We start from the raw sequence: 19,174 nt of genomic DNA on the forward strand, positions 1-19,174 counted from the left end.
GAATCACCTATGTATGGCCTAACACGTATTGACTTCTGTGCAGCAGCAATAGACAAACGCTGTTAGTGTAGAAAGCACAGAAGGGAATTGGGTATGGTTCTTCAGTGGATTCCAAGCTAAACAGATGCAGGTATTATTTCTTTGACCCTTGAAGGAGATTTCACCTTCTCTTGGAATCTGGATTACCTTTTTTTGTTGTTTTTGTTTTCGTAAGGAGGTGGGGTTAGTGAGGGGATAGTTTCTTTGTGGTAGTGTGTTTTTCTCTCTGATACTTTTTAGTCTGGATTTAACAATGCTCACACTCTGGGGGCTGCTGGACTCCTCCTTTTCTGCAGGGGCTGCCCTTGTTCTTTTCCTTAGAATCACTTTTCACCAAGCTAGGGAAAGCAGCCCACAGTCAGGATCATGGGTGTCACGGGGCAGTGGCTCAGTGCTGAATGACGTGAAGTTCTGCTCAACTCGGAGTGGCCATTTATTTGTCTTCTCCAACTGGAAGGCTCCACCTAGAAGCCTCTTGGCCAGAGGAGGGGGAGACCAGTTTTCTGTGTTTGTGTCTCTACCCCTCCCTGTCCAGCCTCGCAGCCACTTCCTTTTATGAAGCTCTGCTGGGAATGAATTTCAATAAAGATTAAAGATACGCATGTCAGGGTGGGTTGACTCTTCATTTGTAGTTTTGGGGGTTTATTATGTTGAATTTTTACTCTGGACAGTTTCTTTTTCTTTTGACATAATTTCAAGTGTACAGGAAAGTTTTAACAGTGGAACAAAGAATTCTTATGTCCTCCTTCTAGACTCCTCCGGTGGTAACATTCTGTCATATATTCCTGCTGTATATGTAGGTACATATATATTGTGTATATGTGTAAATATGTATATACTCACACATGCACACATACACACACACACACACACACACACACACACACACGCACACACTCTCCCACATATTCTTTCCTAACCCATTTGAAAAGGAAGGCATCGTGCCCCTTCACCTCTAAATAGACCAGTGTGTAGTTTGAAAAACAAAGACATTCTCTTTTATAACCACACTGTATTTATCAAAATTATGAAATAAGGCCGGGTGTGGTGGCTTATGCCTGTAATCCCAGCACTCTGGGAGGCTGCGGCGGGCAGATCATTGGAGGTCAGGAGTTTGAGACCAGCCTGGCCAACATGGTGAAACCCTGTCTCTACTAAAAACATAAAGAAAATTAGCTGGGCAAGGTGGTAGGCACTGTACTCCCAGCTACTCAGGAGGCTGAGACAGGAGAATCGCTTGAACCTGAGAGACGGAGGTTGCAGTAAGCCAAGATTGTGCCACTGCACTCCAGCCTGGGCGACAGAGCAAGACTCTGTCTCAAAAAAAAAAAAAGAAATTAACATTCATATACCACTATTAGCCAGACTACAAAACCTTATTCAGATTTTGTCACTTGTCCCAGTTATGTCTGTTAGGGGAAAAGAAGATCCCAGATTATGTGTAACGTTCAAAAGTTACGTCTCTTTAGTCTCTTTTAGTCTTAAACAGTTCTTCAGTCTGTCTTTCTGTCGCTTGGCCCTGACATCTCGTTTTTTTGTTGTTGTTGTCGTTGTTTTTTTGAGACGGAGTTTCGCTCCTGTTACCCAGGCTGGAGTGCAATGGCGCAATCTTGGCTCACCACAACCTCTGCCTCCTAGGTTCAGGCAATTCTCCTGCCTCAGCCTCCCGAGTAGCTGGGATTACAGGCACGTGCCACCATGCCCAGCTAATTTTTTGTATTTTTAGTAGACATGGGGTTTCACCATGTTGACCAGGATGGTCTCGATCTCTTGACCTCGTGATCCACCCGCCTTGGCCTCCCAAAGTGCTGGGATGGCCCTGACATTTCTAAAGAGCATAGGACATTCTGCAGACTGTCCTCTGTTGGATTTGCCTGATGTTCCCTTATGATTAGATTCTGGTTTTGGATTTTTGGCAGGAATACCCGGGAAGGGATGTTGTGTTCTTCTTGGTATATCCTACCAGGAGGCACATGACGTCTGTTTGCCTCATTGCTGGCCATGTGAACTTTGGTCACTCATTGAAGGTGATGTCTGCCAGGTTCTCCACTGTGAAGTGGTGTGTGTGTGTGTGTGTGTGTGTGTGTGTGTGTGTGTGTGTTCGTTCCTGCTATAATTAAGAAGTATCCTGTGGGGAGAGACTTTGAAATTGTAAATAACTTGTTACTATTCAAACTTTCATCATTAGTTTTGGTGCCCATTGATTCTTCCTTGAGTGGATGATGATGATAATGGTTACCGAATGGTGATTTTCTCACTTTATAATCTTTTTCTACATTTATTAAAGTTGAGTTTTTACCCTGTGGAAGAGCTGTCCTTTCTCCCAAACTTACTTTTTTCCTTTATGAAAGTAGGGACTTAGGGATTCTTAGGTTATACGTTGGGTTGCAATCCTTTACTGTCACTTAATTTTCTTTCTTTTGACGGAGTTTCGCTCTTGTTGCCCAGGCTGGAGTGCAATGGTACTATCTTGGCTCACCACAACCTCTGCCTCCTGGGTTCAAGTGATTCTCCTGCCTCAGTCTCCCGAGTAACTGGGACTACAGGCATGCGCCACCACACCTGGCAAATTTTGTATTTTTAGTAGAGACAGAGTTTCTCCATATTGGTCAGGCTGGTCTCGAACTCCTGACCTCGTGATCCAAATTTTCTTGCTCAAATTGTCCCTGATGTGGCCAGTGGGAGCCCCTCCAACCTGCTCCTGGGTTATTTTGACACATCTTCCTCATTCTTTGAGCGCAAGAAGATGCTTTGAGCCCAAGAAGATGCTTTGAGCCCATCTTGTATTTTCCTGCTCTAGCCCATTTCTCCAAGGAGCCCCAGTTCCATTTTGTGGAGAATGGTTACACCAGACATTTCTTAAACTACGAGAAAAAAGAAAAGGAAGGAATTCAGGGAACGTCTTTTTCCTGTTTCCCCCATTGTTTTATTAAGCACCTATTACATCTCAGATGTGGAGGACTCAGAGATGAAGGACCCAGGGAACCTGACCTCATGTCACTCACAGCCTCCTGGTGGGGACAGACAGACCCACAGATAACACCCAGGAATGAGAAGAATCTTCACCTTTCAGAGGCCTCCTGGACCCAGCCACAATCCCCTTCTTCATTTCTGAAGCCACAGAGTGCAGTGTTTCACAGCATAAACATTCATTTAGGAACTATGATGATGTTGAGAAAGATTCTCATTTATAGTGACCCCACTTCTCATTCTTTTTTTTTTTTTAAGATAGAGTCTCACTCTGTCACCAGGCTGGAGCAGCACAGTGGTGCAATCTCCCTCACTGCAACCTCTGACTCTCTGGTTCATGCAATTCTCTTGTCTCAGCCTCCCGAGTAGCTGGGATTATAGGCGCACGCCACCATGCCGAGCTCATTTTTGTATTTTAGTAGAGATGGGGTTTCACCATGTTGCCCAGGATGGTCTCTATCTCCTGACCTCGTGATCCACCCACCTTGGCCTCCCAAAGTGCTGGGATTACAGGCGTGAGCCACCGCGCTCAGCCTCATTCTTATATAGTCCCCTCATTACCCCTAATTCAAACCTGGAACTAGGTGGAAACCATAGACGCAAACCCTCTTGGATGTGGCAGGCAGGGTTTCATACAGCCGAGGATAGTGGTCTTGCCCTGCACGGGACTTCTCTTTCCTGCACCCTTGAGCCGTGGGTGTTCAGCCATTCCGATGAGGCTACAGTATCTTTGTTGGCATCTCTCTTAGGAGATTCCCTGGAGTGTTTCATGACATGATTCATGCAGACAGAGGAAAGTGATGGGCTGTGGATCTGCTGCGCTCCAACAGGTACAGAGTAGTCCTGGTGCCAGAGGCCTCATTACGTCTTTGGCCACCATGCCAGCTTCGGGCCTCCTCTGAGTTTGTCATCAAGGAACACCCCTGAATATTTTGTTGTCGTTGTTTGAATGAGCTCTTAAGACTGCAGATCTCTTTTATCTGCTATTGGTTGAGCAGATTGCCTGAAGTTAAATGTAGGGCTTCATGTTCTTCCTTCTAAAGTTTTATCCTGTTAGTTTGGGCCTGTCGTTCCAACTTGTGGAGATCTTTTTCTCAGTCTAGATTCTGCCACTGAGCATTTTAATCTTTCCCTTGAGCTTGATAAGCGTTGCAAGTGGGTGTCTGCTGGGTCTTGTTTCTCAAGCTGGTGATCTCAGCCGAGTAGGGACAAGACAGAGCCTTGTGGCGTGTCCCGAGACGCACGGACCTCAGTGTTGTTGCTTAAAGCAATGGCATCATTAGGAGGCTATAAAATTTGCCACAGTTTATTATCTGAAAGCCGTTTTGCCATCCTGGATATAAAGAAATTATAAATTCAGGGCTATCTTATTAAGATAGAAAAGTACACTTTACTGTATTTCTCAGATCATTAAGTCTAGGTAAGGCTAATTTTGGGTTTATTTTATGTGGGTTTTCTTACTGGACCTACAGGTAATTGCTAATTCCTCAGGGTCATCCCAGCCCCTAAAATTATTTTCCAGCAACTGTTGAATCTGTTTGAGAACTATGAAGAACTTCCAGTATGTACTTTGCAACATATCCTTGACGTATATCCATATCCATAAAGTCACTCTGACATTGTTCACGGTACTCTCTCCAGAACTATGTGCTCACGTCGCCCTTTCCCTTTTCTTGTTTGATACTGCTTTACGTTGCTTTTTATTTGAGTGTATTTGTCGGTGGTCTCTCATCCCCACAAGAATGTAAGCTGAGATCTTTTTATCATGGGTTCTGTAGCAGCTGACACATAGTACGTGCTCACTAAATGCTGAATGAATGAATGGATATGTTTCCTGATCTGTAGGTTCTGGAATCTGCCTTTTGTCTTTCTTTAAAAATCAGGATATTGGACCTACATTTCAATTCTTTGTGGCAGCTTCTCCTGCCTCCTTTATCCTCTGTCTAAAGATACCCAAGTAAAACAGTCTGCTTTGAACTGTTCCCCTCCCCCCCTTCCCTCTCAAGCAAGAAAAGGGCAATTGGGTGAGTTGCCAGCGTTCTTTCACATGAGCAGTCCCGGGATCCCCTCACCTTAGGACAGTCCCCGGGTGCCTAAGGCCCAAATGTGAGTGTGAGACGTAGGAATGTTCTAGTGTTCTCTTTGAAAATTAGGCATTGACAGAAGCAGGCGGGGTGCGGTGGCTCACGCCTGTCATCCCAGCACTTTGGGAGGCCGAGGTGGGTAGATTGCCCGAGCTTAGGAGTTTGAGACCAGCCTGGCCGACACGGTGAAACCCCCACCTCTACTAAAAATACAAAAATAGTTAGCTGGACGTGGTGGCAGTCGCCTGTCATCCCAGCTACTCAAGAGGCTGAGGCAGGAGAATTGCTTGAGCCCAGGAGGTGCAGTAAGCCGAGATCCCGCCACTGCTCTCCAGCCTGGGCAACAAAGGAAAACAGTGCCTGAGAGCACAGACTCCCTGCTCATACTATCTGCTTTGTTCAGCTAGGCTGCATAACTGTGGGCTGTTTTCCCATCTCTAAAATAGGGGTAAAAATAGTATCCATGTCATAGTGTGGTTATGTGGATCAAAGTGATGCTGTACCCATGAGTCTTAACACTTAATTCATTAGGCAATGACTTCCATTATGATGGTTTTCAATATTTTTTTCTATTTTTTTTTTTAAGAGACTAAGTCTTGTTTTGTCACCCAGGCTAGAGTGCAGTGGCTCAATCATAGCCCACTGCAGCCTTGAACTCGGGGGTTCCAGCAATCCTCCTGCCTCAGTGTTGGTTTCAATTTTAAAGAGCTTTGGTACAGAAAGGCACAAAGGAGGACATGAAGTCACCCATACCTCATTCCCTAGAATTCACCATTGTAAAAATTGTGATGTAAATCTCATATTCTCCTCTCTGTACCTCTCTGTGCTTTGTTCTTTCAGCATCTGTATGATCGTTTTCCCATGCCTGTAAATAGTTTTCTTTTTTTTTTAAGAAAGCATATTTATAACAACCTATAGAGCTCTGTGCACTGTAATTTATTTAGGGTCCCTGTTTTCGCCCAATTTTTTCCTTTTTTATTTTTCTGTTATAAATGCTATGAGGAATCATCTTATGTCTCCATGCATTGCTTGGGTTGTTTCCTTAGGATGAACTCCTGGAACCGGGAATTGCCGAGTCAAGGGGTAGGCACTTGCATTTTTGAGGCCTTTGATGTATGCTGCCTGGTCGCCTGTGGGAAGGCGGTGTTCTCTGCCTCCCCTCCGGCAGAGCAGGGGATCACCCAGGGAAACAGGTATCCTCGCCTACCGGCTGATGTCTCTCGGGTGATCCCGCATGGCATATGTGTGGAGGCAACAGTTTCTCACTGTCTCTCTTCTCTGTTTTTCCTCCCTTCCCCTTTGTTTCCCTTCTTGGTTTCCTACCAGACAGGCTCTTGTGAAAGGACCGCCTAATTAACCCTGTGCTAATTAACAATTTAAAATTACACAGTGCGACTGTTCATGTTTAATTCTCCGGGAGATGGAGCAACAGCAGGAACCCCCTCCCCTTCGTCATCACCACACCCCTCCCCTCCCACCCCAGCTTCCCTGAAACTGTTACATTTTACCCAGTCCTGCCTTAAAGGAAAAGGATAAAACTGTCCTAAGTGCATGTTTTTAATGAGGGAGGAGAATATTTTAATTAATAGGGAGTTACAGGGTAACAGGGTAGTGTTTTATCCTTTCAAACAATCTTTGAAAAGTAAAGATTGATATTGGCAAAGACGGAGTGGGCTTTACAGGTGGTTCCAAGGGAGCTTGGAAGATGAGTAGGGGTCCGGAGGGGGTGCTTGGTGAAGGTGTTAGAATTTTTCTGTACTAGATTACCTTTCAGATGGCAGCTGTTAAGTGCTAAGCAGAGAGAACGAGCAAGCTAGGTCATTCTTATAGCTTCCCTTTAACTTTCTCATTGAAGAGATGTGCTCTATTAAAATCTATCTGAGGCCAGGCGTGGTGGCTCATGTCTGTAGTCACAGCACTTTGGGAGGCTGAGGCTGGTGGATCACCTGGTCAGGAGATTGAGACCATCCTGGCCAACATGGTGAAACCCCGTCTCTACTAAAATACAAAAAATTAGCTGGGCTTGGTGGTACATGCCTGTAGTCCCAGCTACTCAGGAGGCTGAGGCAGGAGAATCGCTTGAACCTGGGAGGTGGAGGTGGCAGTGAGCTAAGATCACACCACTGCACTCTAGTGTGGTGACAGAGTGAGGCTCTGTCTCAAAAAAAAACCAACTAACTGAATTCTTAAATAAAGCCTGTGTTAAGTACAACACTGGGGGCTGTGGGTAGAATACCTGGACATTTTTTAGAGGGAGTTCCGGGTATCATCACCAGCTGAGAAGGGGGCTTCAGGAAGGGTGGAGGGGTGTGAGTCTGTGCGTGCTGCCCTGGCACTAGGAAAGCATTGGGAAGGGGCACAGAGCCTGGGAGGAGCCTGAAGAGAGGCGCACTTGTCAGGATGGTAGGGCTGCTTGGAAAAGCGCGGGGACCCACTGGATTCCCAGGCTGCCCTCTGTAACTGAAGACCATTGATTTTACGGGAAACCATGTTTACAGACAGAGTGCTGATCGACCTGCGGAGTTGACTTCTGCCTTCTTAAGTAAGAACTACCTTTTTTCTTATTGACTGGCTGATAAACAGAGTGAGAGAGAAACAGCCGGCTGTGTGGGAGAGTGGTAGATGCCTTGAGACCCTCAAGCCACAGGATGGGGCAGGTTGGAGAGACTTCTTGATCTCTGTACACAGGTCCCCGTCTTCTCTGTCTCCATCCCTGTACCTCCCAGGGGCCAGGGGGAGTCTAAGACAGACCTTCCTTGGTTTCCCAGCAATACAGGTATGAAGCACAGAAGAGCTGTGCTCAGAGAGTGTCTCAAGTTGAGTGCGCGGTCCCTGAGGATGCTATGAAAATGCAGATTTCCTTGGGGCAGGAGAGAGTGTGTGTCTCACAAGCTCCCTGGAGAGGATAATGCCACAAGTCCATGAACTATGCTTTGTTTGGCAAGGTTGCAGACTGGCCTGCTGGTTGTAGCCAGTGTGCATGGAAGGAGGCCCAGAGGAGGTAGGTTGAGTCCTGAATTGGGTCCCTCCTCTCCCACCTGCATCCTCATGGTGCCTCTCCCTATGGATGAGTGGGCTCTGGCACCACCACCACGGGGTCACCAGCCACCATCATGGGTGGGTACGATGTCATTCTTTCTTGACATCTTCTGCTTTGGAGTAGAAAACAAAGTAAGGGAGGTTTTTAAACTCCTAGCCCCTTAGCCGGATAGTTTGTGGAAGAGGAGGAGGAATAAGAGAACAGAGAAAGAAAAGCCCACCAATTAATTGGTAAACGCTTGCAGATTTCTCTGACCCAGCCAGGCTGGAGAGGAGATTGGCTTTGCTGTCGATAAACAAGTCCCTGGTGCAGCATCAAAGCTGTTCTCCTTTATCAATCGCGGCCCCCCCTTCCCGCATGTTCCTGTAACTTACCAAGCATTTATGACATTGATTTTACAATCGGGCTGTTAACCCTCCCGCCCCTTCAGGCCTGCCAACCTTTTTGGCCCAAGCTGTCAATCAGATGTCGTCCAGCCAGTCAGAAGCATCCCTTAAGAAGAGCCACCCTGGAGTCTCACCTGTATCCTGGCTCAGCCTTTCGGGGAAGTCTCATTGCGTTTGCTGTTTGCTTTGGTTTAGTGCCTGTTTTCAATCAGTATGTCCTTTCTAAGGGGCACAGAACTTTGTGGTTGCAAAATCTGAGGTTATAAACAGAGAGATAGGAGTGTGTTTGCGTGTGTGTATGAGACACAGCATGGCTTCAGTCTTCCAAAAAGTTATTTCTCCTGAGACTTCTGGTAAACCTGCCTTCCCCATCATTTCCCGAGGGGGAGCTGTTGGCTCACTGTGCAGTCAAGAATCAAGAAATGGAAAAAAAAAAGATTGAGAAGATGGGGGCTATGGGGGAGGGAAGTGAGATCAAGCCTGGCTGAAACCTTTACCAGCCGGGTATGAATGAGATGGTGGGTGGAGAAGCAGCCACATGTTCTCCAGGAGGAGCAGCAGGGGAAGGGTAGCCGGGGACCTACGGGTGAACGATCAGGGCGCTGTAAGGTGCTGAGCTGCCTGTAGGAGCAGGGCCAGATGGAATAATCACCCCTGCGATGATGTTACTGCCGGAGCAGAGTGGCTGTGATCCGATGCCTCTCTCCCTAGGGACGTGAGGTCTCAGAGGGCACATTCAGCTCAGTGGCACTTTGGAGTCGGAAATGGAAAAGCCCCAGGGCTGAAGGACAGCTGGTTGGGCAGCAACTAATAACTAAGAGGCAGGTGTGGAGCCCGGTCTCTCTGAGCCCAGCTGCTGTCTCGGCTTGCTGCTCAGATCTTTGATAGCAAAAAACACCAAGCACGTGGGGAACGTGCTCCCTTCAGCCAGGGCCAGATAGAAGCTGCTGGAGTGGAGAGTTGGTGGATCCAGAGGCTGGTCCACTGCTGCTGGAATACCAAGCTCATGTTTTGCACCTACGTAGTTTTAGAGTGAAGTCAGCTGAGTCCCACAGGCCAGGGAGCGTGACTGGCAGGGGTGGAGGAGACAGGAATCTGGGGACTCATCTTCTGTTTCACGGTAGTCAGGTTAGTACTGGGCCAGTTTTTAGATTTAAGCCCCTCCGTTTTACTCCCTGTAAAATGGGACCAATGCTTCCCAGACGTCGAGAGGATTTTGCAGTGTGTCCAGGCCTGCACGCCTGCTCCGTGAACCTCAGGGTCCTCACCCACCTTCTTGGAACTACTCAAACTAGAACCATGGTCAGAAACACGACGGCAGCAACTTTTCTAAATCCATGAGTGTATTCCACTTGACCATCCTTTTTCTGGGGACATTGAACCTCTTCTCAGCCCTCCCCTGTGTTCCCCTGATCCACAGACAGTGTGGGGAGCTGGGGCTGACTTCGCGTGGTCTGTCCGTAGTGCCAGGGCTGTGACTGTGACCTCATGGGGGGCTGGAGAGATGATGTGTTCATTCTCTACGGTGGCCCATCAAAGCTTTGCTGGCAAAGAACGGAAATTCCTGCTAGTCCTGGGGCAGAGTGATGACAGTTCGAAGCCAAAGAGGCCTGCTCCTGGTCCTCTTTCCCCATGTCCCCCGCTCATTCGTGGACATGGCTGTGCCACGCCTGTGTGCTGGACGGTGCGGGGCAGTGTCCCCAGGCCCGCCCTCCACCCCATGTCTCCGCGTTGTGGGTATTGTGGACAGAAGCAGCCTCTTAGAGTGCTCCGTGCGGTGGGACCTCAGCCTCGGCCCTCCTAACCTCTTTCCTTTCTCTCTCTCTTTCCCCCCTCTCCCTCCTCCCCCCCTTGCCTCCGCCCTTCAGGTCCGATCCTCCGTACTGGGTGCAATGAAAGCTCCACGCAGGCCTTACCATGGAAGGCTGTGACTCGCCTGTCGTCTCGGGGAAGGACAATGGGTGCGGTATTCCTCAGCACCAGCAATGGACTGAACTCAACAGCACCCACCTCCCTGACAAACCCAGTAGCATGGAGCAGTCCACAGGCGAGAGCCACGGGCCCCTGGATAGCCTGAGGGCCCCCTTCAATGAGCGCCTGGCGGAGAGCGCTTCATCGGCTGGGCCCCCCGCCGAGCCTGCCAGCAAGGAGGTCGCCTGCAACGAGTGCTCGGCCTCCTTCGCCAGCCTCCAGACCTACATGGAGCACCACTGCCCTGGCGCGCGCCCCCCGCCACCCCTGAGAGAGGAGAGCGCCAGCGACACCGGCGAGGAGGGGGACGAGGAGAGTGATGTGGAGAACCTGGCCGGGGAGATTGTGTACCAGCCAGATGGCTCTGCCTACATTGTGGAGAGCCTGAGCCAGCTGACCCAGGGCGGGGGCGCCAGTGGCAGCAATGGCAGCAGTGGCAGTGGGCCTCTCCCCTCGCTCTTCCTGAACTCTCTCCCCGGCGCGGGGGGCAAGCAAGGGGACCCTTCGTGTGCTGCACCCGTGTACCCGCAGATCATCAACACTTTCCACATAGCCTCATCCTTCGGGAAATGGTTTGAGGGCCCAGACCAGGCTTTCCCGAATACCTCAGCCCTGGCGGGGCTCAGCCCCGTCCTGCACAGCTTCCGCGTGTTTGACGTGCGACACAAAAGCAACAAGGATTACCTGAACAGCGACGGTTCTGCCAAAAGCTCCTGCGTAGCCAAAGATGTCCCCAACAATGTGGACCTGTCCAAATTCGACGGCTTCGTGCTCTATGGCAAGAGGAAGCCCATCCTGATGTGTTTCCTGTGCAAGCTCTCCTTCGGGTACGTCCGTTCGTTTGTGACCCACGCGGTGCATGATCATCGAATGACCCTGAGCGAAGACGAGCGGAAAATTCTTAGCAATAAGAACATCTCCGCTATCATCCAAGGGATCGGCAAAGACAAGGAACCCCTTGTAAGTTTTCTGGAACCAAAAAACAAAAACTTTCAACACCCTTTAGTTTCCACAGCTAACCTCATAGGCCCCGGACACAGTTTTTACGGTAAATTTAGTGGCATTCGCATGGAAGGGGAGGAAGCTCTCCCAGCCGGCTCTGCTGCGGGCCCCGAGCAGCCCCAGGCTGGTCTCTTGACCCCCAGCACCCTGTTGAACCTTGGTGGGCTCACCAGCTCGGTCCTGAAGACCCCCATTACCTCAGTCCCCCTGGGGCCTCTGGCTTCCAGTCCTACCAAATCCTCAGAGGGCAAGGACTCTGGGGCAGCAGAAGGAGAGAAGCAAGAAGCAGGCGACGGGGACTGCTTCTCTGAGAAAGTAGAGCCAATCGAAGAGGAGGCGGAGGAGGAAGAGGAGGAGGAAGAGGCGGAGGAGGAGGAGGAAGAGGAGGAGGAGGAGGAAGAGGAGGAGGAAGACGAGGGTTGCAAAGGACTCTTTCCCAGCGAGTTGGATGAGGAACTGGAGGACAGGCCCCACGAGGAGGCTGGGGCCGCGGCAGGTAGTAGCAGCCAAAAGGACCTTGCTCTCTCAAACCAAAGCATTCCTAACTCCCCCTTAATGCCTAACGTGCTCCAGACCCTGTCAAGGGGCACAGCTTCTACTAGTTCTAGTTCTGCTTCTTCCTTTGTTGTCTTTGATGGTGCGAACAGGAGGAATCGTTTAAGCTTTAACAGTGAGGGCGTCAGGGCCAATGTGGCAGAGGGCGGCAGGAGGCTGGACTTCGCTGATGAAAGTGCCAATAAAGACAATGCCACAGCACCAGAACCAAATGAAAGCACAGAGGGCGACGATGGGGGCTTCGTCCCCCATCACCAGCACGCTGGCTCCCTCTGCGAGCTTGGGGTGGGGGAGTGCCCCTCGGGGAGTGGCGTGGAGTGCCCCAAATGTGACACGGTCCTGGGCTCCTCCCGCTCGCTGGGCGGCCACATGACCATGATGCATTCTCGTAACTCGTGCAAGACACTCAAGTGCCCCAAGTGCAACTGGCACTATAAGTACCAGCAGACCCTGGAGGCGCACATGAAGGAGAAGCACCCGGAGCCTGGGGGCTCCTGCGTCTACTGCAAAAGCGGGCAGCCCCACCCCCGGTTGGCACGAGGCGAGAGCTACACGTGTGGTTACAAGCCTTTCCGCTGCGAGGTGTGTAACTACTCCACAACGACCAAAGGCAACCTCAGTATTCACATGCAGTCCGACAAGCATCTCAACAACATGCAGAACCTGCAGAACGGAGGGGGGGAGCAGGTCTTCAGCCACACCGCTGGGGCGGCGGCAGCGGCGGCGGCTGCGGCGGCAGCAGCAGCCAACATCAGTAGCTCCTGCGGGGCCCCCTCGCCCACCAAACCAAAAACCAAACCCACCTGGCGGTGCGAGGTGTGCGATTACGAGACCAACGTGGCCAGGAACCTTCGCATCCACATGACCAGCGAGAAGCACATGCACAACATGATGTTACTGCAGCAGAACATGACCCAGATGCAGCACAACCGCCACCTGGGGCTCGGCAGCCTGCCCTCGCCCGCAGAGGCCGAGCTCTACCAGTACTACCTGGCCCAGAACATGAACCTGCCCAACTTGAAGATGGACAACGCGGCCTCGGACGCCCAGTTCATGATGAGCGGATTCCAGCTGGATCCCGCCGGGCCCATGGCCGCCATGACGCCAGCTCTAGGTGAGGATGACTCCGTGTTTGTCTGTTTCCATGGTAGGCATTTAACTGGGGAGAGCGGTGGATAGGCTGACATAGTCCTGTGGATTCACTTGACTCTGGTCTTCTCGAGTGGTTTCGGTGTAAACTGGAGTGTCATACAGTCAAGTATTTATTCTCAAGGATCCCTTGAACTTGGCGTGTCCATATGGAAGCGTTTATACATTCAAAAGAGATAAGATGGTATTCTGGCTATGTAGGGCCGGGATGAAAATGTGAGTGTTTCCTCTAGTTTTCTTTTCCATTCTCTCTTTCTTGGTCTCCTTTTCAATTTGAAAAATCACTGTAATCACCCAGAACTTTGGGGTTTCATCAAGTATTTACTGAAACTTACAGGAAACTGTAGCTGGGGCCGTCATCTCAATAAGAGGAATAGGGACAGTTATCTCAGTGATATAAATACAGTCATCTCAATAATAATAATCTCAGAGTGTACGTTATTCACATAAGCAAAGGCTGAGTCTCTGCTGAGCTGGGAACCACCCAGATGGACTTCTCAAAGTTCTCTGTGTATTTATGAGAACCTTGATGAAAGCGATGTGGTATTTTTTTTTTCTTACTTGTTTTTGGTGAGTACTTGGTGATTAGAATGTTGGGAATTAAATGGTTCTGGTGGCACTGTTGTGAGGGTTGTGAGGATGACAAATGAGTAAGTGGTAAAAATTGTCCATCAAGGAAAGTTAACTTTTGATAGCAGTTAGATCCTGGTTAGCAGAGTGAGTCTTTTTTTGCCGTGAAGAATGCCCTATGCTTTAGAGAAGCTGAGTTGGCTTTGTGTCCAGGTGCCAAATATTACCAATTAGATTACCATATCTGGAATAGGACCAAGAGTGTAGGATTTGGATGCCGAAAATTTTGAGTTTTTATGTAGAAAGAACTACAGCCATGTTGAGGATAACTTCTACTGCCAAAAAATTCTACAAATGGGTTTCATGAGAAGCTTCCGATAAGTGGGCCACTCCGGCCTCCACCCCGTATGCCTCAAACAGGGTCCTGCCTGCTCCCCATCCCCTGACCCTGCCAATGGACCTCGTGGGACCAGTGACGGTGGCCTGAATTGAGCAATATGCCATTACTGATGTGGGTATAGGTTGTTCTGGCAACAGAGTGTCAGTGAGAACCTTTTTCTGAGATGGCTTAGACGACTGCCGGGCCAGGCCCTACCAGTTAGCAAGTGTTTTTTTGCGTGGCGTTTTAGTGCTAATTGTCGCCAATGAGTTATAGTTCCAGGCATTCCATTTCTTTTTCTTGCTCTGTATTGAGTTTTGAATCGTTGGTACTTTAATCTTGTTTTACATTTTGAAACATTTGCCTTTTGATCGTTTACTACCAAATGATTCGAAGGTATTTGACCAACTGGCGAATCATGGATGCACAAGCACCGGTCATCTTACTTGTCCCCAGGTGAACTGTGCATGCCAGGGGATGGGCATCAGTGGTCTGTGTTTTTTAAAAAAACAGTAGGAATAGAAAGGAGCCATAGAATCTTGAAAGGCAGATCTTAGAGCAGATCAAACACAGTGGAGGTGGAATGAAGACAGAACATGGGTAAGGTTCATGTTGGGTCAAAGCAAGGCTTTTTTTTTTTTTGAGATGGAGTCTTGCTCTGTCGCTGAGGCTGCAGTGCAACCTCTGCCTCCCAGGTTCAAGTGCTTCTCCTGCCTCAGCCTCCCAAGTGCCTGGGATTATAGGCACCCTGGCTAATTTTCGTATTTTTAGTAGAGAGGGGGTTTCACCATGTTGGCCAAGGTGGTCTTGAACTCTTGACCTCAGGTGATCCGCCTGCCTTGGCCTCCCGAAGTATTGGGATTACAGATGTGAGCCACCGTTGCCAGCCTAAAGTGAGGCTTTTTAATTACCTTGAGAAGAGATAACTAAGGCTTGGATTGAGAAGTAGAGAAATATTTCACGTTCACTCCAAGTGTCTGTGAATCTTTGGGGCATTATGCACTGTCCTGGGCATTGCAGCAGGTTCAGAAGGAACTGAAGAATGAGTGCTTGTGTTCCAGACAGACGTGGAAGAACTCTGTCCAGGCACCTAGTCTTACCAGTGGCTTACCATATCTAGAATAGGACCAAGAGTATAGGATTTGGATGCTGAAAACTTTGAGTTTTTATGTAGAAAGAACTTCTCACAGCCACTTTGAGAAGACCCACACCTTATTTCTTAAAGAGACTAGAGCTCTTTTTCCCAAGAGATTTATCCAGCTCAGTCACAAAGGGCCCTTGAATTTTCAGTGTCACTACTTCTTGGCTGAGGGGAGTCCCTGTACACCTGTGCCTTCCTTGGTCCATGAGAATTGCTAAGAAGGTGTGAGAGTCACAGATTCTTTATGCTGGAAGCTCCAGTGGGCCTGGGAACTGTAGTAAGTGTCCCAGAGACTTGGAATTTGAGTCATGTGACCTCATAGGAGAAACCAACTTATGCAAATAAAAACAGCCATAACTTTCAGTTCTACTTGTGGCTCTACTGATTTTTTTTCCCCATAATCCGCTTATAGGATGGCCGTAGGTGTGTCATTAGATGTGACTGAGTTCCGCAGGGGGAGAAAGTTTTTCTGAAATACACTTCTCCTCACAAGGACACTGTTCTCATGCTTCCCATTGGCAGAACCTTCTCTTTAGTATCATCAAACAGACACTGATTCTGGGGATGCTTCTTTTCAGAGGCCTTTGAGGAAAGAGTTGGGACTCCTTCACCCAGCACAGTCGGATCTGCTGTTCTTTGTAGACTGCACATTAGATTTGAGGCCTTGTGAACTTCCTCCCAAACCTTCTTTTTGACTCTGAAGTTTATTAGTGCAGCACCCAGAAAGGGGTTGCTTGGGGTGGCCGTGTGCTTCCCAAGTAGCCAGCCAGCCCCTGGACACCTGCACAAGGTTTCACAGCTCCCTTGTGTCTTCCTTTGATTCCAGAGAGTGCCTTTTAATCTATGTGCCTTCCTAAGGATGTGCCTTTGGGCGGGCTCACGTGTCAAGATGTAAGTTCCAGTGTTAGAGTTGGGTGTATACCCAGGGATGAGAACCTGCCCCAAGACCATGTATCTATCTAGCGTGGCTCAAGGCTAAAGACCGTTCTAGTCTTAGAGTTGGGTGTATACCCAGAGATGAGGACCTGCTCCAAGACCATGTATCCAGCGTGGCTCAAGGCTAAAGACCTGCCAAGTACTTAAAAATTTTTTTTTGAGTTGGAGTTTCATTCTTGTCACCCAGGCTGGAGTGCAATAGCGTGATCTCAGCTCACTGCAACCTCTGCCTCCCAGGTTCAAGCAGTTCTTCTGCCTCAGCTTCCCAAGTAGCTGGGATTACAGGCACGTACCACCATGCCTGGCTAATTTTTGTGTTTTCAGTAGACACAGGGTTTCACCATATTGGCCAGGCTGGTCTTGAACTCCTGACCTCAGGCGATCCTCCGACATTGGCCTCCAAAAGTGTTGGGATTATACGTGTTAGCCACTGTGCCCAGCCCCAGTTTCTTATGTTTAGGAGCTCTGCTCCTATTAGTGAATTGGGTGAGATTCCTCCACTTTGTGGCAGCTGAATTAGTTCCTTTAGTCTTAACGGATTTGTAGAATTCTAAGCCCTGGGCTTGTTTGTCTGAGGCATAGTTCTCGAAGGGAGTTTTCACTTGCCTGTCATCCTCACCCCTCTCACTACTCTGCTGCTTCTTTCCTTTGCATTTCATTTTAAGAGCCTAGAATGCTGGCCAGGCATGGTGGCTCATGCCTATAATCCCAGCACTTTGGGAGTCCAAGGATCGCTTGAACCCAGAAGTTTGAGACCAGCTTGACAACATCTCTATGAAAAACATTTTTTTAAAGATAGGCTGGATGTGTTGGGGTGCACCACCTGCTTGGTGTCCAGCTGCTTGGGAGGCTGAGGCGGGCGGATCACTTGAGCCTTGGTGGTTGAGACTACGGTGAACCCGTCCAGCCTGGGCCTGGGCAACAGAGTGAGACCTTGTCTCTTAAAAATAAAAAGAGCTTAGAATGGAAACTGGGACTTAGTTCCTCTGCTTGTTCCAAGGACTTCTCATTTTCACTCAGGCATCAGCAAGTGACAGCTGAATTTCTCTTTAGAGCAATATTGATGCGCCGAGGTTAAATCTAAAAAGTGGAGATGATTTGATGCTTCAGGTGGTTGGCATCAGAAACAAATATATGTTTGCTCCTTGTCTTACCCTCCGGGCAGTGTCTGCTTTGACTGAACACCGAGTATGTTTCATGGATGTTGCCTGGCCTTCGTCCCCGTTAAGGAATGGAGCTTTTAGGCTTTTTTTTTTTTTTTTTTTTTTCTGTTTTCTGTTTTTCTTTCTTGTCCTAAAAAGAATGTCATAGTTATGGTTCCTCTCACCAGGGGAGATGGGAAGACAGACAACAAGCTCAAAGCTTCCTAAGCCTTCTGGAATGCATGTGCAAAAGATTTCTATGGCTCTCTAGACGGTCTGTGAGCTTCAAACGCAGCTGCTGGTCTGCTTAGCAGAGCCTGTACTGATCTTTTCACTCGAGGTGACTTGTGTAGCGTAAATAAGAAAATCATTAAAAAAAAAAAGGAAATATTTTCTCTGATGAGCCACTGACTTGGATTCTAATCAGTCATAAAAAATAAAATAACCTCAGCCCAACCACACATAAAAGGTCAAGTTTAAATATCAGTTGCGGGAGTGGGGGCAGAGCTAATAGTTCAAGCACTCGTGTGTTTAGGAAAGAGAAAGTAGACTCTAGTGCTCAGCTTTCTGTTTCACTGTACACTTCTAGGAACGGGAGGGAAGGCTGCTCTTTCCAAGCCTTTCTCATGGTAGAAATAAGGCCTTGCAGTGTTAATTTACCATAGCAACTGTGAGCTCGTCCCCGGTTTATGCAGGGCAGTGGTGGACTGAAAAAGTCCAGGGTAGGAGAGGAAGGAGGAGATCTTCATATGGCCCTTTTGTGGAGATGTGGAGCTGACCCTCGTGTCTCACTGCCCGTCTTGGTCCACTTCCTGAACATGCAGCATTCCCACTCTTTTTTTACTCTTGTCTGGGCATCTGTGCACTCTGTAGAAGGCCAGCGAGGATAAGACTGGACCCCTTTCCTAGGGAGGTGGTGCCCTGATGGGGATCCCATCTATAATGCCTCTCTGTGTGTGGGTGACCGAGTGACAAAGGGAATATGATAGGTCCTAGGGTAGCCCCGCATGTCACACAGGGCGGAAAGGGAACAGGTGGCCCTACTGGGAAGACATGGAAGGGTTGGCAGCATTGACTGACAGGTGGGTTGTTGACCAGAGGGGAGTGGTGAGGAGTAGAGGGATTACTCCCCAAACCTGTTGTGTTTTGTTTTTTGAGACAGGTTCCTACTCTGTCACCAGGGCTAGAGCTGAGTGTCACGATATCGGCTCACTGCAGCCTCTGCCTCCTGGGCCCAAGCGATCCTCCCACCTCAGTCCCTGAGTAGCTGGAACTACAGGTGTGCACCAGCATGGCTGGCTAATTTCTGTTGTATTTTTTAGAGACGGAGTTTCACCATGTTGACCAGGCTGGTCTCTCCTAGGCTCAAATGATTTGCCTGCCTTAGCTTCCCAAAGTGCTTGGGTTACAGGCGGGAGCCACCGCGCCCAGCCCTACTCCCCAAACCTTTGCTTGAGAGATGTACTGTCCAACTCAGGTGCCACTTATCACCATGTAGCTTCCAAAATTTAAATAACATTAAAAATTCCGTTCCTTAGTTGCCCTACCCATATTTCCAGTATTCATTAGTCCCATGTAGCCAGTGACTGCTGCATCAGACAGCACAGCCACAGAATGTTCCACGATGGTAGAAAGTCATGTTGGTTGTCACTGCCACTTCAGATGAATTCTGGGCCCGATTCTGATTTGCCATGAAGGTTTGGTATGCTAAGATTGCAGCTGTAAGTCATTTCTAATTTTGGGAGGTCTGGGGTTTGAGATTCTGTTACATCCAGTGAACGATACATAATTCTGTCTTTCCTTGGATCTT

General features: G+C 48.9%; 1 protein-coding gene across 41 annotated transcripts in view; it reads left to right on the forward strand.

Annotated features, from left to right (window-relative positions):
* ZFHX3 (zinc finger homeobox 3) overlaps window positions 1-19,174 on the forward strand; it is a 1,555,416-nt gene that overhangs the window by 1,359,411 nt on the left and 176,831 nt on the right. For 40 of the 41 annotated variants that reach the window (XM_054248756.2, XM_054248766.2, XM_054248759.2 and 37 more), the window contains one exon: window positions 10,388-13,161. The exons of the other annotated variant lie outside the window; for it this stretch is intronic. In XM_054248756.2, the coding sequence (XP_054104731.1) occupies window positions 10,437-13,161 (2,725 nt within the window). In that variant the 5' untranslated portion in view covers window positions 10,388-10,436. The remainder of the gene's footprint in view (window positions 1-10,387; window positions 13,162-19,174) is intronic. 41 annotated transcript variants of the gene reach the window in all.

The sequence above is a fragment of the Callithrix jacchus genome, chromosome 20, assembly GCF_049354715.1.
Source record: "Callithrix jacchus isolate 240 chromosome 20, calJac240_pri, whole genome shotgun sequence".
Taxonomy (NCBI): Eukaryota; Metazoa; Chordata; class Mammalia; order Primates; family Cebidae; genus Callithrix; species Callithrix jacchus.